This window comes from Apteryx mantelli, chromosome 1 (genome assembly GCF_036417845.1).
Source record: "Apteryx mantelli isolate bAptMan1 chromosome 1, bAptMan1.hap1, whole genome shotgun sequence".
NCBI classification, from domain to species: Eukaryota; Metazoa; Chordata; class Aves; order Apterygiformes; family Apterygidae; genus Apteryx; species Apteryx mantelli.
In genome coordinates, this window is record NC_089978.1 from 9,675,946 (window position 1) to 9,701,071 (window position 25,126).

At 42.2% G+C, this 25,126-nt stretch overlaps 1 protein-coding gene across 6 annotated transcripts in view; it reads right to left on the bottom strand.

Annotated features, from left to right (window-relative positions):
* ME3 (malic enzyme 3) overlaps positions 1–25,126 on the bottom strand; it is a 137,809-nt gene that overhangs the window by 35,035 nt on the left and 77,648 nt on the right. For all 6 annotated transcript variants that reach the window (XM_067317634.1, XM_067317606.1, XM_067317615.1 and 3 more), the window contains exons 4-5: positions 7,919–7,994; positions 2,113–2,274 (exon numbers count right to left, since the gene is read on the bottom strand). In XM_067317634.1, coding sequence (XP_067173735.1) covers positions 2,113–2,274; positions 7,919–7,994 — 238 coding nt within the window. The remainder of the gene's footprint in view (positions 1–2,112; positions 2,275–7,918; positions 7,995–25,126) is intronic.

Below are 25,126 nucleotides of genomic sequence, written 5' to 3' on the forward strand. Positions count from 1 at the left end.
CCGTTCCTCCAGCCACCTCCACACCAGGTGTTAAGTTAGGATCCATATGTCAAAGGGCTGGCTCAGCATGGAAACAGCAATAACTTGGGGAAAATCACAGGACAGACAGTGGCAGGAGACAGGTGGGCCAACACCTCAGTGAGTCACTACAAAGCAACTAGAGTTCCCTCCTGATTTCAGGAACTGAATCATCAATATAAGAAGAGGACAACCCATCACCAGCCTATTGTCCTGTAGCCATATGGGCTCAAAATGTTGGCAGAACTAAAATTAGATCTGTTTTTCTGGCCACAGCTGTTTTCCTTTAGCAGGAAAGATGAAAGAGGTTTTTGTTTGAGTTCAAAACACTAACTCTTCGGGGCATGAAACAGAAAGCAGACTCATTTGTATTAATTCACTAGTTGTTCATATAGCTCTAGGTGCTTCGTGGAATATAAAATTCTCTCATAGGTGAGCTCAGAAATGCCAAGCTTTGAAAAAAGACTGATTTGCTGAAAGGGTACACGAGAGTATTCTAGACTGTCAGAAAGACAAGGTGGGAAGTGTTGTTAAAAATATAATAAAACTGTTATATTTACTCCATTCTATCTGAGATGCCCTTATTAGCAGCACAGTTACCCTAGGCTCACCATATATTAACAGGTAGAGATGGATAGGATGAGTGCCTATTGGAGGTATCCTTCTGTGGACTGACAAAATGGTGATGTTAGAATGAGTTCACACCCGGGGCAGGATGCTTCTGGCGTGTGCTTAGGGTTGGGTGAAGCTGGATTTATGCACATGAGAAAGCCATTTAATTAATTAATTAATTGTATTGTGAGGGAGGCTCATGGTCAAAACACAGGTCTGGAAACTGTGCTACTCCTGTATCTTAATCCCACCTCTGGAAACTGCTTCCACAGAGAAACTCCTGGACACATAAACTACACGGGAACTTGGACAGAATGAAAGTGTCCAAACCTTGGAGACTGATCTTGGGAGTCCCTTTCTCTGATAGCAGCTACCCTTGAAGATACCTAAAAACCACCCAGTGTGCTGCTCTGGATTGTAGTGTCCCTCTGCATACTGAGGTAGAAACAGATGGTCATGCATGTTCAGCAGTGGGTGGGGAAGCATCTGCACCCAGGTGCCTCATAGACTGGCCACTGCACCAAAGGGATACAAGAAGTCTGGGACCAGAGACAGAAGAGGTGATTGGGAACCTCATGCTAGATGTTATCTATGGTCACTGATTTTGCTTGCTTTCTTTTCAAGTGTCCGGTATGAGAGACCTGGGGCTTCCGTGAAAAAGGTGCTGAAAATGTAGCTTTCCAAAGAGTGTCTGAAAATGTCAGGCACTCATGGAAGCATATGTCCTCATACACAAGCTCAACGCTTTTATACCCCAGATTTGTCATTTCTCTCAAGAAACACATTTGGTTTATTTAGGGTCAAGTGAGACACAAGTACATTTTACAGCCATGGACAAGCCCTGGCCATCACAAATAACTATAAGATATTCATTAAAAAAAAAAAAAAAAAAAGACATCCTCACAGATGTCCATTCTGGCATTGCTAAAATGCTGCCTTTCAGAGCCAGAGGCATAAGGCAAAAATCTGCGAACAGATGGAGTCCTCCTGTCTGGTTATCATGGTCAGTAAAGTGTGCAATCTGACAAAACACTGAAATTAATCATTCACAAACTACCCACCAGGGATTCTCCATTTGCTGGAACACAGTCACCTCCACACAGACACGGGCATCTGTCTGTTTCCTCACAATTACCACAGGAAGAATAAATCTGGATCATCCTGGCTGAAATCTTTTAACTCACCTTGCCATGCTGAAAGATGGAGCTGACCTGTCAGCTCCAACTGGCAATGCTCTGAGTCTTCTCACCAGGGGACCAGGAGGTTATTCAGTGTTTATTTCAGTTCCCCATAAGAACAAAAGCTTCTTGACCATTAAACAGGAATGCAACCTGGCCACTTCCCTGCAGTGCTGGTCTAGCCATCGTCTGATCTTGGATGTCTCTGGCTTTGCCTCCACATTTAGGGACCTGGCCTCAGAGTTAAGCATCAATCTCAACAATTCCTCCCCCTGTCAGATTCATGAAAAACTGTAAGTCTTACCTCATTGTCTGTGCCGACATCCAGCAGGACAGGGAGACACTGTTGTGGGTGAACTCCACCACAAGCCGTGTACAAAGCAAGCTTCCCCACTGGGATACCCATGCCATAACTTCCTAGATCTCCTAATCCGAGAATCCTCTCTCCATCTGTCACCACGATAGCCTAGGAGGATCAAAAGAGACCACTGCATGGTGTTGCCAAGGCTCTAGCAGCAAAACCAGCTCCACTGTCTTCATACCAATGACATTTTGCAGTTGCATTGTGCAATGGATGTTTGTTCCTTCTACATGATGCCACGTTAATTAGCTATTGATGATACAGGGCTGTTCATTTCGGGGAGGAGATAATGTGACCGATGGGTAAGCTGCACTCAGTGTGGGAGTACAGCAGTTCTGCTCGCCAACATTACAATTGTGTTGTAGCAGAACCCAACAAGCATTACTCTTTGTGCACTCTCAGCTGTACAGTCAGAAGCTGCATAAAAGAGATCTGGCTCTGATTTTTCCTCTCTTTTGTCACTGGACTACTAGAAAAAGAGTTTTGTGCAAAAACACCTTTGCTCATGTGTGGAAGTAACCAGCTCATGTCTTCACACTCTTGTAGAGTAGCTGTAGAGTGGTCAACATCAGAAAATCAAAGCAAAACTCATTATAACTGGGTCCTCTGGCTTCTGGTGTCTCTGACAGCAGTAGTGAGATAGCACTGAGTTTGCAAGAGACATGACCCAAAATGGGGAGGGGAATAAGGAAAGCACAGAGACATTCAGAAGGGTAGAAGAAAGGAACAGAAGCAAAAAGAGTAGAGGGGGAATTGGTCAATGGTCACTTAGGAGATGTCTACACTGCAGCAGACTTGTGACTGCAAGGCAGGCAGACAGAAGTCGTTTGCACTGTTAGCAGCATGGGCTGCAGAGGGGCTGTACAAACCTGCTGGAGGCATATGCACCAGGATGTCAGTCCATGCACTCCCCTCTCATCTAGACAAGTTCATTTAAAGCCCTTGGTCAGGTCTCTTCTCACCAAACACAGTCATTTACGCTGGAAGTGTCTTCACCTGAGCAAGTTATCCTGCGCTCCCTTTACAGTCAGTAGAGAGAAGCAGAAACTATTAAGGCACAACTCTACTCATCTCTATGTCAACACCTAAAACAGACTAGATTCACCCTGTCTCAGAAGTACCTGTTTCACTCTATCGACTATAAAGGGGGCTGAGGGAATCTTGTTCACATGCAGGGGCCATAGATATCTCCAGTTAGTGGAGAGGTCTCCTACACTATATATTAAATCTTTTTCCCACCTAACTGGGAGTTAAACAATTGCCATTTAACTTTGTGCAATTGGCCTTCTGCATTTCAGCAATACTGTGATGTGCCACCTCACCCAAATCTCTGTTCTATAACTCCCTGCTTTTCTCTTTACTGTATCTTTTCCTTGTGACAAGAAAGGAAATAAAAGCCTGCTTAACATTGTTCAAATTAGAAGTCCAAAGTTGAGCTATGCAACCCACACTTTACATCATCCAGACTTTAGGAGGCAAAGGAACAAGACGCTCTGACTAATGTTCACATATTGTAGGTTAACTACTATGTATGTCAGTTTTGTCCCCAGGGTCAGGCACTCTTGTGCGCAGCTCTGAAACCCAGTAAGAACAGGAAGATATTGGAGTCCATTCCCACTGTGGGAGAAAAGCTGTAAATACAATAACAAACCTCAACTTTCAATGCTGTCACAGCACTTCAGAGAACACAGCGCTCACATCAAATGCATTACTGGACTGCGGGTGACTCAAAAGCACAGTCTAGTTTGGATTTCAAAGGAGAAGACTGTGGAGAAGTTCTTTATTTGCTGATGTGCAAAGTTAACGCCAAACTTAGGACACACACATGCGTGTGCTTCAGCAAGAAGTAAAGAGAATGAGGGATCAGAAGCTCACCAGTACATTTCACCAAATGTACTTTCTTTTTGTGAGGGATAATAAAGATATGTTGGTTTATTGCTAGGATGAAGATGTATTTCCTTGTTTGGGAATGGAATAAACCTCTTTCTCCATTTTCCTAATTCAGTGTCCTTTCCTGCCTATTTCAGATGATTAAAGGGAGAAACTGTGAAAGGACTTAAACTTTTGCACTATGGCTTCATGATGAGCAGTCAGATGCTTTTATTCAACATAAACTATATACATCTCCCAAGGATATTTTCTGCCTTAACTTAACCTATTGTGTGTAATGGGAGAAAAGAATTACATTACATTACATTGCATAGTTCAGGATTAAGCCTGAGGAAAAATAAAAGATACACAGGGCACATATGCATCTATTTTGCCTTTTACATCTATTTTGCCTTTTAGCAAAAAGACAAAACAAAACAAAACAAAACTCTGGTAGTTTTAGGGTGGTAATGTGCATGATATATTCCAGGGTTGTAATGCACATAATAATAGTGATAATCTATATGTAACAGGCATTATTTTGAAACAGTCCTGCTATATTTAGAATATTTGTTGTTGTGCTGTTGCCAGTTTCTTGTCACTAGGAGTTAGAATTCCCTTAAAGCGAACCTTCAGTGAAAAAACTATTTAAACTAAAAGGACTCTACACCTATTCTTAGGCTAGAGGTTGAACATGCCCTTCTGGCGGAGATTCATAACCATGACAATAATACCCTTATTCTCCTCCATTTTGGGATATTTTCTTATTTGTTTTTCCTTCTGAGTCAATGAGAAGTGTTAGCCAGCGATGGGAAAGTCTCTTTTTTGGGTTGGCTCCATCTGTTTCTGGGTGTGCACTCACTTCTTCTCCACACCCAGAGGATGCAATTGGGACTGGAAGGCAGTAATTGGAATATGGAAAACAGCGAGTGCATACACTGAGACTGGTTTATCCTGAAACTGATGCAAAAAAAAGTCAAAATTCTAACTATGTAGAGAATATTTTTTGAAAAAGAGTTAAGTACAGCCTGAAAACTTCTCAATAGCACTTGTAAACCTATCAGAGAGAGTACCTTTCTTCAGTCTTAGAAGTGTCGCACTGTATAGGTACCAAAGCTCTCCAAGGTACAGAACATTTGAAGAATACAGGAAAGCAGAAAATAGAGCATGAAAGACATTTGCTGCTGTGTATATTGGAGGGAGGAACTTGGATTCATATTTGTTTATAGTTCTTTGGATTCAAAAAAATAAAAAGCAAAGTTTCATTGGGCACCTGACTGGCAAGCACATTAGAATAATGTTTTTAATCAATCAATCACCACCACATGATCAACACTCAACAACCAGGACATTAATCTCTGATCGAGGAGGAGAAACCCTTCTAACTGAACCACTGGCTTAACAGTTAAGAACCTGTTTTCTACCTCCTTCTGTGCTACAAACTTTCTTGATGACTCTGGTCAAGTCTTTGCCTAAAAGTTAGGTGTGCAGTTTAAGCCAATCACCTAACCAATTTCTAAGATTCTTTGATAGCTGATGGGGAGGGACAGAAATCTCCACGGAGTGTCTTCTCCATCCAACACCTGTTTTGGTAAGGGATGAAAGATGTTATCTCTCTTTGAAGATGCTCATCTTCCTCTTCACTGATCACTGAAGTAGTATTAACAAGATGAGATTAGGCATTGAGTCTTTAGACAGCTAACATTAACTGAGATGAATCTGGACCATAGGCTGTATTCAGTCACGTGCTGTAGGTAAGTAGCTCAGTACTTCCGTGCCTAAGGAGGAGCCATCTAGCCCAGCAGAGTGATCCAGAGCACTAAGCTCATCTCCAAGCTCCATGGGCAATGAAAAGAGGTAAGTGTCTTTGTTATTATTCCCACCTCTCCATACTGATCACACAAGCTCAAGCTTTCTAGGAGGAATTGATGCTCTGCCTTGAGCCCACCAACAGAAAACAGTATGTTCAAGGACAAGTCTGAATGGCTCTATCTGCCTGAGATTCAAAATACTGAGTGCACTTCTCAGGATAAGCATCCTGTTGAGGGAGGGAGGGTAGGCAGGCCAATCCCATAGCCTGCAGGGTAGCACACTTATCTATGAACAGGAGATACGGCTTCTAGACTCTCATCAGCTTGAGGTGACAGCTCCCATTCCCCAGGACAGTGCCTTACCACAAAGCTATCCTACATGAACCTCTGCATCCCTCCCACTGTAGCTGGGCCACAGTGCAGAAAAGAGAACAAGATTAAGGAATGAGAGAGAAAATTAGCGAGAGGGAGGCAGTGATGAGGACTGTGTGCATTTTATCCAATGTCCCTTCATGGCAGGATTCATTAGCAACTCTGGAATAGACATACAAAAATAGGCTGCCACATGAATATGCTCAGAAATGGCCTCCTCCTTGCTTGTTCTACTTCTGGCACTGTGATTCTTTCAGAGCCGTCACATCAGAGCTTGGCTGAGGGTTTGCTAACCTCGGCAGATCACTCTTCCAGCCCTTCCAGGCAGAGGACTCAGGCCTACGACCCAGCTTTCCCATTTCCATGGCAAGTGCTGTTGCCTTGAGGCTCTAAGGAGCCATGAAGCAAAATGTGGGGCAGCATCTCCAGGTATTTCTTTACTGTCTTTAATGGCACTTACTGCTGTCAGTGTCCAATGTGTTCTGAGCCTGTCTAAAAAACTAAGTTCCTTCAGGGACTTAGGTTCAGTTCAGGTGCCTCCCTACTTATCTCAAAATCACAACAGTGCTCAAGTACCTACCAGTTCAGGCATGGAGAATTCTGTGTACAAACATATATGGAAACCTGCAGTCCAAAACAGAAATACTGATGAAATTAGTTGCCTCTGTGGTCTGGCAGACTGGGAAAGTAGATAGTTTGAATCTCTTCCATGGATCACTGCACTTCCTACGGTCTGTTTTGGGTGCCAGAGGGGGCTGTCTCAATAACAGTGTTTAACCTTTCTGTGCCAGGTTCCCCAACTGCAAAAACATCTCTCTCAGCCATAAGGAGTTCTGCTAACAATCCTGAGTCAGAAAGAACTGGAAATACTGAGATCTTTGGACAGAGCAAGGACAAAATATCTAGTCTGCATTTGTTCTCCCTGGTTCCAAAGGCAAGGTTACAGGAATATGATTACTTCTTCTGGAAACATGTTAAATACTGTTTCTTTTTCTTAGAAATGGAAAATGTTTGCAGGTTTTCTCGGCTTTGTTCCTGGGAGAAACCGCTGAGTGATATGAGATTGAAGCTCTGTCCACAGCCAGGGGAATTCCCAGGCACACATATTTTCAAACTGATGAAGGAGGTGATTGGCATGACCTGTCTTTAGTGTTGACTTTATTTCATGCCAGGGACTTGCCTGCCCCTGAGCTCTAGTGAAAAACATTTCAAAAGATTGCTTTTTGGGTGGGGTGTAAGTAGCTTTTTCGGCTGCTGGATATCAAACATTATCTGGAAAGTTGCCAGTGTTCTGGAGGCTGCATGACTCACTGGATTTGGGAATGAGTTCTACAAGCAAGTTAGCTACACAGATATCTTAAGAGCCTTGGTATATCAAAAAAAGTCGCAAGTTAGCCACAGAATTCTTCAGTATCTTAGGTCTTGGCCAGGGCCCGTCCTGCAAAAAATTTATTACAATGAACACTCTTTTTATTGACCAAGGTCCTGCTACCTTTGATAAAGATGTTTTTGAGCTCATACATGTTAGAGTCTTTGAGGTGCAACTGCTGGCCTGGAAACTCTTTGAGGGAGGGAATATTTCTTATCTTGTCCTTTTAAATAGCAATTCTGCAATAATGTCAAGCAGTCCCATTCAATATCGTATTTTGCACCCAACTCCCTATAGTTTCCCCATCCACAGAGGACATGACACATACCTTAATATTTTCTTCGGGCCAAGAGTTTAGCATTGTTGCAATATGTCCTTTGTCATGAATGGTGATAAACAACCCCCTAGGAAGGAAAAAGAAAAAGAAACCTTGTAATAAAATCAGTAACTCTAAGATAAAATAAAACAAGTAAAACTTGAAAATGCAGGGAAATAAGCTACTGAGCACAAACACAGGCTGTTCACTGGCATGTAAACAAGACCTCTGGGGATAGCTAATACCAAGTTCAGTTTTCATTTCAGAACACCAAGGCTCAAGATCCTTAATGGCAACTTCATTCAACAGTCAGGTGTTGCACATTCCACCTTTGTGAAATTTCTTTGTTTTGGGGAGCAAACTTAGACTTACCCCAAAAGAACTTTCTTGTTAAAATAATTCTGCTAAATGTAGGGGAGGCTGATGATTTTACTTAAAGTCTTCTTACAAACTCTTTCATGAAAAGCTCATTGCTGGCAGTTCAAACAATGAAAGTGAGATTCTTCTCATCCACATAATGATGTTAACCATGAGGATGGTTACTTCAGAGCTAGTCATTCCTCCCTAGTCAAAAGAACTTTGAACGTTTCTAAGCCCTTCCAGAATTTGATCATCGGACCTGTTTTAAAGGTCTACTCAGAATGAGCTGAATCATGTTCCAGAAACACCTGTTTCAACAGATTATATAGGGAGTCTAGACAACTTCTTTTGATATTAACAACTATACTGTGGAGAGCTAAAGTTAGATCCAACCTGAGCAGGTTCCTGACAAGGTGGAGTAGCCTCATGAGCAGGACACTACTCTGCGACTGAGGAGGGCTGGGTTCTTGTCAAGCCTTTGCCATGCTATGCCAGGTGATCTCAGAGAAGACTGTTTAGATTCTTAAAACTATCTATCTCCCCTTTTGCTCTTTGTCTCCAGGGACTATAAACATTTCAAGGGAAGCTTGTCTCACTCTGTTCATCTAGCCTGGGCTCTACAAATAGCTGTGGCCTTGGGACTACATCTGCAGATACCCTTACAAGGATGTAAGATATGGAGACACTGGCTGTCCACCACATGGGCTTGATATGCATATGCAGCTTCATTCAGTAACTCAATACCATACCTCACTTGGCAGTAAAATCAGCATTGACTAGTGCAAAGGATTCCCTATGTGTGCCCCTTGTAATATGAGCATTTGGATCAATATTTGCCATGGCATTTGCCTTGACCAGTTCAAACTTGCCTTTATAACACTTTTTTTTACCTGACCACATCTTTTTGACACCTGCATTTGCCTAATGAAAAACACCAAAAATTATGAGAAGTGAAACAGAAAATTAAATGTTTGGATGAAACCTCAGTATGAGGTATTTGCAGTAACAATAGTATACCTGACTGCATTAAGACTAAACTTTTTTCAAAACAAAGGTCATCACTGTTTAAGGAAAATGCCATGTTTTTAATAAAATTAGGGCCTGGAAGACAGCATACTTGGAATGTGGTTTAGACCAGCAGCTTATTTTTCTCCTCTTTGCTGTTATAATCAAAAATAGTATCCTTACCATGGATACTTCCAGTCTCAGGATCATATTATTCACATTGACTAATCTCTGCTCAGATATTTTGGCATTTTAAGCTCCATTTCAGTAGGGTTGACCTCAAAGCAGCAGCCACCTCCATATGTGTCTCATGGTAAATTGCTTATGTTGTTCATAGTATCCTCTAATCAGCAGAAATCAAGGGCCCTAACTTGATGACTCCACCTGGGAGGCAGAGGCACCCACTTTCCTTGCCTTGTTATCTGATCAGAAATGCAGGAGTTATGCCAATGATTACTATTGTGTTGGAAAGCAGCTGGAACACCAGAGAAATGAGTGTTTGATGCTTACATGTCCCTACTGTTGCTCAGCCCCAGTAAGTTCAGATCAGGTCATGGTCCAGGGTTGTAATGCGAAATGTTAGCTAGAAAAAAGCTCATTTTTAGAGGAGTCTGAAAACAACTTCCATTATAAGTCCATACTAGTAATGAATAAGCAAACAAAATCAGGCTTCTCTCTCTGGCGAGGATTTCCCTCATATGATTCTTCTAGGAGGGCAAATATCTTCCCACAGTCAACTGTGGGATCTTAATGAAAAAGCTCAACTTTGAAAACAAGAAAAATAAAACAGTGATGGCTTCTACAGTAATGAAGTCTCAATCACACAGAAAGATCAGAAATGCAAGAAAAGGGAAGTACTGGTCCATGTATTCAGCATAATTCTTTAAAACTGTGCCCAGTAACCAACAAGTTAATCACATACACATGGCCTAACTCAAAGGCGTTATTCACAGACGTTAATCTCCATAAAAAGGAGGTACTGTACTGTTGCCTTCTACATTCAGAAAGAACTCAATAACCAGGAATTGAAAGCACAAATTAGTAACATCATTGAAGATATTTCAAATTACAACATGTTTTTAAAAAGAATGCTACTGCTTTAATGTAGTATTTTCTGAATATAATAAAGATGCCTATTACTTAAGCGTCTAAGATGTATGCTTCACCTATTCAAATGTCTTTAGTGCTGAGAGGAACCCGTCAGCTATTTAACCTCTGAAAGATATCCAGTGCTTGCAGCAGAAACTGAAAGCCAGCTCTCTACCCATCACCTGTCCTGTTGCTTGGTGAATATCTAGTTGTTTCATACAAAGCACAAAGGACGAATACCCACTCCCTCAAAAGAGCTCCTGGCTCCAGAGGGCAGTGGGCTGCTTTCCAACCTCTGCTCCAGATCTGTGAGAAGAGAGATTTCAGTCTGGGTCTTCCAAAATCTGATGACAGCTCTCATTGTGTTGCTTGGGAGAAGGACCCTTACTACTATCACCATAATATGTTTTGCCTGAGAACGGACTGGCTTGGCTTAAAATAGCCAAATCCAAGTTGGCAGCTGATAAGCAAGCAAAAAGAGACACCCCTCTCAGAATTTGTGGTCCCTTTAACATTATTTTTATTTGATATTAATTTAATATTATTTTTATTTGATATTTATCTCCCATCGAATAAGGTGACTTCTGTCCTTTTCTGAAAAGAGACTGGCTATGGACATACATTTGCTCTCTAATCAGGCCATACCATGGACAGGGTTCCCAGTCCTAGCACCTTATCTCTGCTGTCGCATGTATGGAGGAATTTAGGTGAAAAATGGCTCCCTGCTTTACTCCAGGCAAAATCAGATAGCTTAATTCAGACGAACAAGTAACACACTAATGGCACTTCCAGCTTTGGAAGGGAAACACTGATTTGGCCATTGTGTATCTTTACCCCCCACAGAGAAGAAGCTATGTTCACAGTTAGCTGGAAGCCAAACACACAAGCAAAGGGATAAAAATACTCATAAGAAATAGAGCTTAGTAAAAATTAACTACCCTACCAATGTCAAACCAGGATGTACACACTGTACCACTACTTCTGGCTAAACAATAACCTTGAGAGAGCTGTTACCTTTGCAGGGGGTAATACGGAGCAGGGAGTGCTCCAACCTGCATTCATTGGTGGTTTCAGAGCTTTGGCCTCCTATCCATGCCTTTAAAATCACTGGTTTCACTACAGACTTCTTTAGTTATGGTAGAAGTTAGACTAGATTTTAATGTGCCACTTAGCATGTCTATAAGGATCCAGAGAATTTCAAGGAGTGTTACAGCTTCTTAGTTTGTCACTGGCTCAGTGTTTCTGTGTGGATTTCAGCAACTCAGTCAGTCTGTCCGAAATGGACTGCAGGATCTGGCAGATTGTAGATCATGACTGCAGAATCTGCCAGAGGGGTTGGATATGTTCACCTAGACCCCACGAGACCATTTCCCATCCCTAAGCCAGGGCCATTTTCTTTTTCTTTCTGGTTTTGTTCCAGTTGAATTCATGGAAGTGTTCCAGGAATAAGTTACCAAGCTACACAGCTTATCGCATGAGCCACTGGAAAAATCCTGTGCTTGTGCTCAGTACCCGTTAAATCTTGGCCACGCTGATGGCATTATAAAAGACCCAAAATGAAGACAATCCCAGAACTGCAATGCTCATATTAGAGAGAATTCAGAGACAAGGGAGACTGAGGAGGAGATGCCCAGAGGAGAAAATGACAGATGATGGTAATGGCTTTTAGGAATAATGCTCGTTTCTTTGTAGGCATTTGGGAAGGAGCAAGTTTTAACATGTCTTAGGTGTTAGGAAACAAAAATATTCTTGTATGCTTTCATTCAATGAGAGGCTGCTTCTCCAAAAAGGGAAAGTAGCATTCCCTTTTCTGATCTCCATGGTTAGCAGTGCCGCCTTGTGAGCTACCTCCATTCAGGAGAAACAATGTATGATGGAGACAGGTGTGTTTATTTACCGAGGGAGACACTAGTGTTTATTTACCAAGAATGTGCAAAACCTCATTTCCCCAAACACACAGGGCAACAAGGAAAGATTATGCAATTTCATTCCTCACAGCCCCAAATTTCTTGTCACTTCCTTCGTACCCAAAAATCTCTCTCTCCCTAACAGCTTTTCCTTGGTGTCACAATTACCAGTACTTCTGTGGCTGTGCTTGCAACCCTCCTGGGTACTATCTCTACCCGCTTTTCTAGCCTGCTGTTTCCTCTGGCATGCAACCAAACAGGAATCCAATGCAAGCAATGCCTTAGCCTCTATGTTTGCTTTATCAGGCTCCAGGAAAACTTCTTTGACCACAGTGCTGTGGTCTTCTTACAGTCTTGCCTTGTGCTGTGGTTTGGGGCAGCAAACCCCAAACTTCAGTTGCCTGGTTACATCCAGTCACTTAATGGCCTCTTTACACTTACCAGGTGCGAATGACAGGCAGCAAATATATCCACCAGCTTTACCAACCTGGCTGAGAGCCACAGAAGAGCAGAACAGATGATAGCACTGGTCCAGTGATTTGTACACTAGCATGAAGAAAAAGGACCCTAGTCCTTGCTTCACATTAATTTCCCTCAGTGGATCAGATATAGAACCATATCTGTATGATACTACACCCTTGTAGAGGAAAAGGACCTGCTAGAAGAATCTCAAAAGATCCTAAGTTGACAGGTGTTGAAAAGCACAACAAACACTCATCCAATCCAGTTTCACCTTTCTTCCCCTCCCTCGCTCCTCTGAGAGGACTATTTTCAGAAGACAAAGATGTTTGTTCAGTGAGGGAAGCAGGTATTTGTATGGTATCATCCGATATTTACATATATTGTAATGGTCAGGCTTGCTCAGGCTTTGGTATCTAGCATGAAGAACACAAAAATTCAGCTGAAAATTCCAAGTGCTTTCTGCACAGAAATCGGTCCATCAGCCTGGGTTACAGCATCTCAAAAAAGAGACATCAAAAATATTTTGTTTAATTGCCTACCAGCCTTCATTTTATATAGCAGCTTGTTCCTGTGTAGAGGGAATGACAAAGGGAAGTAGATGAAAATGGTAGCAAAGGTCCCTGATGCTCTAAATACTTGCTCATTGCTTGCCACCCAGGACAGGAGAGGGACCTTTGCAACCAGTCTGGCTCCACGTGTGTGTGCTGCCTTACCACTGTGCAATGACTTGCAAGACTAAATCAGGAATATGGCAACAAAAAATCAGGCTTTTGTTTTCTTTTCTTTCCATTCTGTAACTTCTAGTCTGGGTGCTATGAGGAGAACTTGCTCCACAAGTGAGGAGAAGATAGAGTACCAGGTCGGGTAGCATTAAGGAAAATGAACGTACTTACACTACTGTGACTTGGATCAGATTGGTGGGATTGTAATTCAGTGCTTCTGTCCAAATGGGAAAAGCTCATTCTCAGAACAAAAATGTTCAGGAGTAAAGGTTAAGCATCCCAACTCACAACCTGAGGATGATGAAATCCTGGCCACATTTAAGTCCCTAGCTCTTTTGACTTAGTAGCACCAGTACTTCGTTCAGAATGTGTAGGAAATCCGTGGGAAACCATTACTTAAAAAAAACCAAAACAACAAACCAAAGTGATGAGTCAGATCTTTGACAACATCTGAGCCTGCACAGGGCTGCTGAGGAGTGTGCTGAAAAAGTGGTGAGACAGAGGTCAGAAACCTACACCGAGATACCACATGCGGCAAAGGGCAGGGCTTTGACTGGCATGGCACAAGCTGAACTTCTGCAGTGATCACAACCATTGCCTTACCTAAAGGCTTGGTATTGCTGAAAAGCTTTGAACAAGATTGTCTCAGAGTAATGTCAAAGGTCACCTGGTAAAATTATCTTCACACTCAGAATCAAAAAGACAAGTTGGCTTGTCACTGCGAAAGGATGCTGACTGCTGATGCCAGCCACTCTGTGCTCTTTTGAGTCTGGCAAAGTTATGCCCCAAGTCCAGCTGATCCATAGGCTGCCCATGGCTGCAAAGGGGACATGCACTAGCTAGGGATCAGCTGATGGTCCTGACTCTTGTTATATACTAACCATGAAAAATCGCCAGTGTTTTGCCAGAAAATATGTTGGAGGACCCACTCTGTGGATGCAAGGCCAGTTTGTGCTACAGATGAAGTAAAAAGTGGTTTCAGCAAAGCCCCACATTTGGTTTTTATTTATTTTCACTTTCAAGATGCATACACAAAACTGACAGGTTGAGCAATGTGAGCCTCTAGAGACATTTCCACCAGCTGCACTCCTATCGTTGATTTTTTGCGTTCTGATCTCTGCCAGAACAGGATAAGAGGCTTTGAAATAACAAAACAAACTTTGAAAATTATTTGGCTCTTTTAGGGAGTTTGAGCTTCTAAATGCCTATGAGTTACAGCCTTTGGAGAGAAAGTATGTTCTAGCATGCATTGATTTGTCTAAATACAGTACAATTAATCATCACATTGGACAAGATCACTGTGTTGATTCATCAGCTGTATTTACAGATTTGTTTATAACAAAAGCCAAGAACTTTTTGTTGTGTTATATAATTTTCTTTGTAAATTGTAGAATACTGAACAGTTCACTGAGGTACTGATGAAAAAGTAACAGAAACCAAGCACAATCATCAATTAATGAAATCTATACAGAGATTTGTAAGGCAGAATCCTGTAATTTCAGTATACTATGAGATTTAATTTAAAATAATCTGTGAGATGAATGATTGCTTTAGTGTCACAAATGCTCTCAAGACTGTCATCACATATTTTAGGCAGGAAAACCAAAATTCATTGTGGAAGCCAGAAGACGCAGGTTCCAAGGCGCGATAATGAAACATTCACCATACACAAATGCCCAAATTCACACAGTGAAATCTCTGTGATCCTAAGGGACTCAGCGCAGCTAAGCTGTAGGAAACTGCCAAAGATCAGGAACAGAGTCATTGGAATAAGTGCATATGAACGATTGCTCCCAAACTTGGAGAACAACGTGTGCAGATTGCAGGGGAGGCTGCAGCCCTCCAAATTCTTCGGCATATTCCAGACCCTGCCACAGTAGGAAAGCCCAGATCAGAGCCTAAAGCAAAGCTGATCTGTGTCCTAGTCTGCCACATTATTAACACTCAGGACTATTTTTAGCTGTTTTTCCAAGAAAGGAGAGATCATTCGATCATTCTGTCTCTGTTTCTCCTCTCACCTGCTAGATGATTCCTATCAAATTTATCAGAAAGGCAAAGGTCTCAAAGATGTTTGCTTCTATATTTTTTTTTGAAACTCACTGTTTGGATGAAGGGAAAAGACCAAAGTTCATGTCCCCACAACTTTGCGGAGGGGCACACAGACCTTCCTCTGACAATTAGTCTGACAGCTAGCCAAAAAATAGCTTCCAGCCAGCCGCAGCATGTGCTGCTTCATACCTCGTTCCTACTGAGCCCTCTCTAGCCCAGCCCTAGCAAAACGTTATAGGGCTAAACAGAGAAAAGGAGAAAAAAGACTGATTGCAGTGTAAACCGAATGAAAAAAGGGAAAGGGTATGAGGGTCTCAGGATGAAAAAAGTCCAGACAGGAAACTGGAGAGGACAGAGAGCAAACCCAAAGCTGAGCCCATTGCTCTGCAAGGAAGAGGGGAGGGGAGAGGCAGGAGCTGGTGTGAATGGCTACGGTGGAGGCATGTGGATACTGAAAAGGAATGAGAGGGATGTGGGAGGGAACAGCAGGTTTTGCAGAGAGGAGGTGTTAGGGAAAAGTGGACAGAAACCAGCAGGAATCCTGGATTCATTAGTTCTAGTCAGGGGCAGTCTGAAAAATACATGGCCCTCTCCTCCTCATTCAGGGGGCACTGAAGGAGAAAGACCAACACAGTGACTGCTGATATGAAGCAATTTGAGAATGCAGAGGGGTGGCATGGGGTCCCCAAGGGATCTCTGCTATCCACAGTCTGTGATCAGGGGAGAAGGTGAGCATACACGTTACTTTTGACTTGTCATGAGCTGCTTGTATCTACTGAACTCTCCGGAGAGGCTGTTTTTAAGCATTCCTAGAGTAACTCAGAAGAGTTTAACCAGACAACTGTCATGTCATAGCATAATTCAACAGTTAAATCGTACTTCTATTTCAAAACTTTGGAAAACAATTTCTTTCCACTGTTCATTTTCAGCAGTAGTGTTTCAACAGTGGTGTTTACGAAGAGCTCTGAGGATGTCTACATAAGGATTTAGTCACTGAGCTCCCACTGGAGTCAATGGCTGGGAAACAGCCAAGCAGTTCTGCAGCGCGGGATCTGATTCTTGCTCACCCTCAGCACCCAGAGCTCCCTTCTTGCAGGAGGAGAGCAGGGAGAGGGAGAAATCAGGTTGTTCATCTGCTATCCATACATAAATTTATAGATGCACATGGATAAAGACCAGGCTTTGAAACGAGACATAGGATCCCACCACTCAGGGATCCCACCAACCAGCGAGTGCTGGCATTTCTCAAATTCAGTGTTGTTTGCTGCATTTGAGCCCATCACACTCAAGCAGCTTGAAGTCTCCAGTTCAAGAATAGCTTCAAGCATAGGAAAATTGAGCTCATTGCTTCTTCTTCTCTGCCTTTCTGGAGGCTGAATCCTAACTCAACCTGTGTGATGGAAGCCTGGTAGTATTTCAGTAACTGGAAAATTACAGAGTTGCAAGGAGAAACATGTCAAGATGAGCAATCAGTGCTGTTGCCCAGTGGTGTTGACCAAGGAGCCCTCATCTGCTTTAACTGGTAAGCACATACTGTACTTTATTTTACTCGATAGTACAGAGGTCATGGTGGGATAAAGACTCCCTAGGAAGTTAAATTAAATCCTAGCCTGATTATATTTCCTTCCTGTGTTGAGAAAATTCCTTCAAGACCCACACCTTCATTTTTAAAGTGCACTGCAGGGAGTCCTGAGAATGAACACAGAACTAGGACAAAGTTTGACATGGAAAAGAAACATTATTTTGACTATACCAGAGCAATCTGCTTTCAGATAAATTAATCTAAACTGGCATATTCTATCTTGGGGAATCGACCTCATAAAACAATTTTACTTTTGCCATAAATTGCAGGAGGTACAGAACATACCAGCAACTTTCAGGGTAGGTCTTCACAGTCACATGCTGAAGATGTGTGTGACTTGCCCTGTTCTCAAAATGTTTGAAGGGTATATCTGCACACCAAGTTTTCTCTTTGCTGTAGGCAAAAAGGCACTTCTGAAAACACAGCAAAGCCCCAGAAGGGTAAGAACTTCAGTATCGAAACACAGAACCTCATACTTTGCACAGAGCTGTTGGGGAAGTCACTGGCAAGTGCAAAACTGCTCTTTATGCTATCTGTTAATTTCTCTTCTCTTTCAGAAATGGATGTGCTGTTATTAAAGGCTAAGGGTGTTACCTCTAGTACTGCCCCTCTACAGCAACATGAGACGGCATCTCACAGTTATCTTGCAGCATCACATAAAATAAAAAATCATTATAAATTTTATCATTTACTTTGCAATGGAAATATTCTGTAATGTAAACAGTTGAAAAGAGGATAGCTCCTCTTAAAAAAGTCCCCAAATCATAATGCATAGTTTATGGGACACTGTTCCACAGCCCAATGGATATTGCTGTCCAAGGTTTACATGATAGCCAGTGTTATTTCCCCTCCACTTTAAATCCTGGTATTCATTATTCCAAATATTTCTCCTCTCTCCTCCCTGCCTTTGGCATTTGTTGTTTAAGGTGGGGTTGTTCCTTGTGGCAGCAGCATAGATTTATGCCAGATTAAATGTGAACATGTCCCCTTGAATTTCCTACTCCAGGTCAACCTCTTTCTTTTGGGCAGCTCCACCTCTTCCTTTGAGCTTCTCTTGGTAAATCAGGGAATTTCCAAAGATGTAAGTTGAAACCACCTCTGACAGCAGAGGAAAGTCTGACCTATATAAACTAACACAAGACTTTGCTGTTAACTTTAATGGGCCTCAGATTTTATTTCTTGTCTATGGAAGTTTCTCTTGAGTTTGAGAGTCATCGAACATACATTTTGCTCAACAAAAACAAGGGAGAAAGAGGGAGGAGACTGGAGATATGCAAAGAGAAGCGCAGACTATTTCTCTAATGAAGAAATGGATTTTAGTCCTTTTTCACCCCCAGCCCAGTGTTATAACCCTGGTACATCCTCATGATCCCAGCAATGTCTATCCTACCACCCACACTCCACAGTACCTCAGATCTCCCTTCCCCTGAATGGTGAACAAAGCAGGAACAAAGTAGCACATTGAAAAGACTATGCCTAGAAAAAGTGGGGTCAGCAGAGAGGGAGAAGGAGCTGTGGGAACCCCTAAACCACTCTGCCATCTCTCAGTAGAGGTTTCTAGACAGGCTGAGCAGTTCACAGTAGGACCTGCTTCCTCCTCACCTCCTCTAGCTAGGGTGGTCTTCTTGTTGTTGCTCCATAACCTGGCCCTGTAACTGGGACCGTTTCCCAGCTGTATCCCCTGCCAGCCTCTCAGGGTTTCCTGACTGTTCGCTGTCCTCACAAGACTTTCCACAGATCTCTCCCTTCAGCCTGTAATAAGACCAGTCTGCTCATGGTGATGTTATCTAAACATGGATGATTCAGTACATTCATTTTCTGTTACAATGACTTCAGCTCTTTCTGGGAGAAGTCTGAATTTTGCTGGTGTCAACGAGATGTTATGACAACCAGTGTTTTTGCAAGAAATAAAGATCACTTAAAAATGACCTTGGGGTTCAACCCAACAGTTTCAGCATAACTATTCAAAACCCAGTCTTCCCACTGGTTACTCACTTTTCCTCTTCACTGTCTTATAGAAGAGTGAGCACAGACAAATTATTGGTTAGGGACAGGTCCATGGGATTTACACCTCTGTTCTAATTTCCACATGGTTTGGCTTTGAAGTGTCTAGAAATGGCAGGTCATTTTCTCTCCTGCTGCTCAGACTGTGTAACACAATTAGAAAAACACTCAGCAGAGCTGGATCTGTTGACAAGACAATTCTGTGGACTGACTGATGTTTTACTTGCTCATTTTTCATCAGAGACAAAGATCAGTATTCTGTCAGACTTAATTTTAGCACCATCTGCATCCTGTTAGCTTTCATTCTCCAGGTTCAGCTTCATCCCAACATGTTTTTCATTGTTCTGCAGTCAGTCCTCAAGAATGTTGATATCTCCAGAAAAGGAGAGTTAACTTGAGCAAGGTTTTTTGTCTGTACCCACAGCTCTCCTCTGACGGCAACACCAACCTCTTCCAGTCCTACTCACAGTCTCTCAGAGGATGCCAAAAGCTTTTGCAGAGCAGTTGACTACTTTATATCCTCAAAGTTCAGCATGCTCATGAATTATCCAGTGTCTCAGGAGTTTGTCAGATTATGTCACTATAATAAACTAATGCTTACTATTATGTAAGAGATATAATCCTGGTCCTGTGCCCTGAGAGTAGTTCCCTTCTCTGCTTTCTGTTTGTAAAAATGCATGGAATCACTATACGTTTTCAAAGAAAGAGTCACAATTTAAAGAGATCCTCCAGCTTGAAAGACACCTTTCAATCTGCATGGTACATGCTCAGTCCTGCGCTGCATTAAGACTCTCATAATAAATTCTGAAATAAATTTTACACTAAAAAAGAAAGAAAAAGCAAAAGAGGAAAAAAGTTCATAATACTACTATGGACTTCTTTTCCTTGCAATCGCAAGAGATTTTGTATCTTCACTTCAAAGCAGAAAAGACTCTCAATCAGTATTTCAAAGCTTTTAGGGATGGTGGAAGCATTTTCTAGAATAACAGTGACTCTTTCTCTTAATGAGATCAAAGAACTAAGATTCCGCCTTCCTTTCCTCTTTCAGCGCCTCAGAAAGCTGCTAGCCCTGCTTTGTTACGTTTCAGCTCCCACTCCTCCAACTTCTGATGAGTATAAAGCTTTGAAAACCAAATACTTCCAAGGCCCACCTTTCTTAGCACCTAATACAATCCCTCCCTTGCATTCTGCAGATCGGACAGAGACCCAATTCACCATTACTGTGGCTGGCAAACCTGCGAGTGTGGTCAGAGAGCAGTCGGAGGTTACTCCAAAGCATGCAGGATGCCAGTCATATGGCATGGGTTCACGAACACTTGCAGCCACAAAAAGACAGCACTGTCTTCAGCAGCTTGATCCTGCTTCTGCACATGCCTTTCCTCATGCCAGCACAACTCTCCTTGCAGCTAACGGTGAACTGGATATCTGGATTACCACCAGCTTGGCCTGAAAAAACCTTGGCTTGACCCTGGTTTATCCCTGAACTAGATCATTGCACAGGTGCATGGACACATGGGCAGGCACAAGGGTGTCAGAAGGAAGGAGTGAATAACCTGGGACAGATTAGGTGGGACTGCTGCTTTCAGGGCCTGTGACAGCTTCATGTGGTTGTGGAATGACAGGGCTGGCATGGCGGTAGGCAGCAATGGGCACCACTGGGTCTCCCCTGCGTTGGGGATCTGGGGAAAGGCTGTCCCATGCACAAAGCACGCGAGGACTGCAGAAGACAGACTGCAAAGCTGCTCTTGCAGCCCCCTCTCAAAGGCCGTATGTGTGCAGCCGTAGCATTTGAACCTATACAGCTCAGCAAGAATATCTCCCTTAAATCTGGGTCACCCTGAACATCTGGAATTACTCCTATATCTGATAAAAATGTTGTCATCTTGGGACACTACTTATAACAACATGCTTTGGCCTTGAAAATGTAAACACACCTGGGAGCCATCTCAACTGTTCCAGAACCAAACTACAACCTTGTGAAGACAAAAGTGTGAGCAGCGTTTTATAACAAAACTGCAAGACCCAGAGACACAAACTGACAAAGAGCATAATCTCGGAAGCACTCAAGGAAGTGAGCGTATTTGCCTACCCTATTTTATACTCTTCTTGAGGCACCTATTACTGGCCACTGTGGCAGACAGGATCAGTGGCTGGGAAGACTTCTGTTTTTGACCTCGTTGCTCTTCTCATGGACTTGTTTAGCATGGTCTTGTTTGACACTGAAGAGAGATTTTGACAGGGTCCTTACCATAACTGTGACATAAGTGCTATTGCTCAGTACTTCACCTGGCACTTATAGATTATTAATAATTTATATTTTTTATTAAAAATACATAAAATAAACTATAAAAATGCACTGTAGGTTGGTGTGAGGATTTTAATGCATATTGCATGACTTAGAATAAATGAATATTGATAACTCAGCAGGGAGCTGTCTGAAAAACTAGATAGGAAAAATGTGATTCAGGATGGACACCTTCCAGCAAAAACTTCAAAGCTCTTAGTGGACAGTGCCAGAATGCTGTTTGTAATATTTTGATGGTTCTACCTCTCCTCCAACCATTCTAAAAACCAAAGTTTTCATCACATAGGAAGAAGCCTGAGGCCACAGAAAAATAAAAGCCTGCTTGGAAAATTTAAAGTGACTCCTTCTGAAGAGAAAGGCAATAGGAGTTTGGGGAGGGCAGTCAGACAGCAACCAGCTGGAGCATCTCAAGACAGAAGCTTTGCTTAGCACATCAGCAAAACAGGGTGAGACTATGGGCGTCACAGATAAAAATGCAGAGTTGGATGTTTGTTAGTGCTTTTTTGCCTAGTAGCTCTTTTCCACTGCTTAACAAACAAAACCTATGCTTTTTGAACTGCTCTCTGACAGCATTTTCTAAAGGAAAGAACAGCAGGTGCCTGGATCCATTTGGAGTAGATGAGTCCATTAGCACAGAGGATACAGGAGCCCTGATCCAGGAGGAGAACTCCAAAACTCCAGCCCCATAGAAGTGAAGGTGCAACGTCTACCCTTACGAGTTTGCATGCACCAGGAAGGGTAAAAGAGGCACTGAGCCCCACAGTTATGACAGCAGCATCTGACAAACAAAACCTGCAGCGGCGCAACCACTGATATACTTATTCTCATGTGAGAAGCCCTGCAGGACCTCACAGGAGTAATTTCAGATGCTCTTGTACAAGATTTGCTTTGTTCCAGACAAGACAAAATTCCAAGTAGGACATACAGCAAGGAGAAATGATAAGTACAGTTATGAAGAAGGATATATCTGGTGGGGTAATTGTATCAAAGACAAGAAGAGAAGACTCACGAGGAGAAGATGACAATGCAAGTTGTAGCAACCAGCCACTGAGCGTGAACTCAGCAGCATGGTGAAAGACAAGGGCACGCTGGGACGTGTTAGCAAAAGCTAACAAACAGATAACTGCTCCACTTTCCTCAGCACTGCCAGGTCCTCCATATGGAAAACGCTGCACACTTTTCCATGCTGCATTTCAAGAGAAATGTGGCCAAACAGGAGAATCCAGAGCGGAACAATGAGAACAGAACAGCACCAGTTACAGGCAAGAAAATCACAAGGCTGAACATGATAACTGTTTTTTACTGTGAAAAGGCTATTGTAGAGAAGATTAAATTTGCAAAAAACATTTAGGTTACATATTAGGGGAAAACACTTTCCACTTATATGATAGTTAAGTATGGGAACAGGTTACATAACGCAGCTTTACTGCAGATTTAAAATAACATAATCAGTTAATGAACAGAAATATACAATATGGTCTCTCGTATCAGCAAAGTGTAACTGAAAGGCTTGGAAATCCTCTCCAACCATAGATGTTATGTTCTCTTTAAAACAACAATGAAATATTTCAGAATATAAAATTACTTGGTCATCATTATGTTTAAAAACCCTTCTGATAAAAAAAAAAGTTTAGAAGAATCACTTTTTCCAACTGTCAGTGCAGCTTAAGATAACAAACATGGCAAGAGCTAGAATTTGAAAGCTAAATCTTAATTCCAGGGCTCCCCAGATCTGCAGGTCCCAATGTTTGGGAGAAAGCATTGGCGTCCTACCCTGAACTAAGCATCTTGCAAGCCAGCTCCTGAAGTACATATTACGCTCCAGGAGAGAAAGTATTTACTGCAAGACAGTAAAAGTCAGATTTAAAAAAAAAGACAAGTATGAATGCTTCTCATTTTAATCTCATCACTTTAAATGGTATAATAGCTCCTCGTTTTTTGGAACAAAAAAAGCTATTTAGGTAAAACAACTTTGATTGATTAAAATCAAATCTGAGGCTAGGCCAAAAGTCACTATACATCTTCATAGAAACAAACTCCCTGACAAAGGAAATTCAGTGTACTAAGGGCATGATAGTTTGCTCTTTTCTGCAGAAGCCATGGGCTGGAATCCAGAACAGCTCCAAGTCCAGGTTCAGCAGCAAAACTGCCAGACTATGAGAACATCATAATCTAGGTTTCAAAAATAAGAAAGAAATGAATTATAGGAAGAGGACTTCTCCAACAGAAACAACTGCAGAAAGAGTCCAGCATCAGGAAAGACACCACTGCTTTCCCCAAGATAACAACATGACTGGAAACTAAATGAAGCAAAACTCCCCCAAATTGTTTGAACTTGTTGTTGTCAAAAGGTAAAGGCAGACCCAAGGCAGAGAAACAGTGGCCGTGCATGGGGCTATGGGTCAGGAGCTGCCAGGTATGACTCCTGATGAGCAGAGAACCAGCAGTGTGCTCTTCCCTGCTGTATGCTGCTCACAACTCAACACATGGGGACAGTCAGGAATCTGTTATCCCTGCTACTTTTTCCCTCCACCCAGAGGAAGAAAGCATTCTCCCCCTGTAAAGGGGGCAATTCCTTCTCTGGTTTCCCCATATGCACTGAGGAGGAGGGGATATGATCAAGGCTTGACTAGATGACTGTCTTCTCAGCGCAGCAGCTCAATAATTTGGGTGTTGGAGCAGAACACAATGATTTGGGACGGACACATAGAGAAAAACAACCCTGAGGGCCAGCTCTATGAGAGAGCAGCAGTTCAGCAACATGAACGAATACAGGGGCTTTACTAGAAATTTTGATGGCAGGTAGGGTGTGAGTGTGTTTCCACATGATAATCTTGTCCATAATATGTCATTTGTCATTATGTGCATATGCAGGCCTTACATTTTCAAGGTCTGCCTCACAGTCCCCCCTGTGACCTTGAGTCACTTGCTGGAACTTGCCTCAGTTTCCCCCTATCTCATATTATTTCTCTCAGCTGAACTGCAGTTAAGTCTCAGGCTTGTGAAATACTTTTCAAACATAATATTTTTCCACTCCTTCAGTATGCATATTTCTATAGCAAATGCTAAAGTGTTTATTCGCCTACTAGTACATTTCAAGGACAATAAAATAAAAAGCTGGCTAAGAAAACCAAAACCTACTACTGAATTTTCAGGATAGGTCTAACAATCCTACTTCAGAATACTAATGAGTAGCTTATTTAAACATTACTCATTAAAAGGAATTATGCACAATAGGGCTTTCCAAAATGGTACACAGGACTTAATGTTGTATCAATTTACTCAGTGTTTCGAGCAGAGAGGAAGGCACTGATGCAGAGCATCATCTCCAAAGAAAATGCTTTTTGCAGGCAGTTTGTGGAAATGCATACAAAAGTTTCAAATTAGCGCAATGTATCCAAAATCCAAAGATTACTCAAAGGCCAGCACAGCAGAAAGAACCTGAGCGCTCTGGAGAGAGCAGATGGGGAGCGGTGCAACCATAAGTTCAGAGAGACATTGGGAGCTAAGTTACAGACTGTGCAGCACTGTTTAAAAACAAAACCACTCTGTTCACTGTTTATAGGAAGAAGGCAGAGTTGTTCTCAGCTCCCCAGATCATCATTAAATGTACGCATATCAAGCTGCTTGATGATAGACCATTTTTTGATCAAGGATCAAATTTTAGATGTTTTGGGCCACCCACAGAAAGATGGACTTTCAATACAAAAGAAACATTCACATCAAATTAAGAAA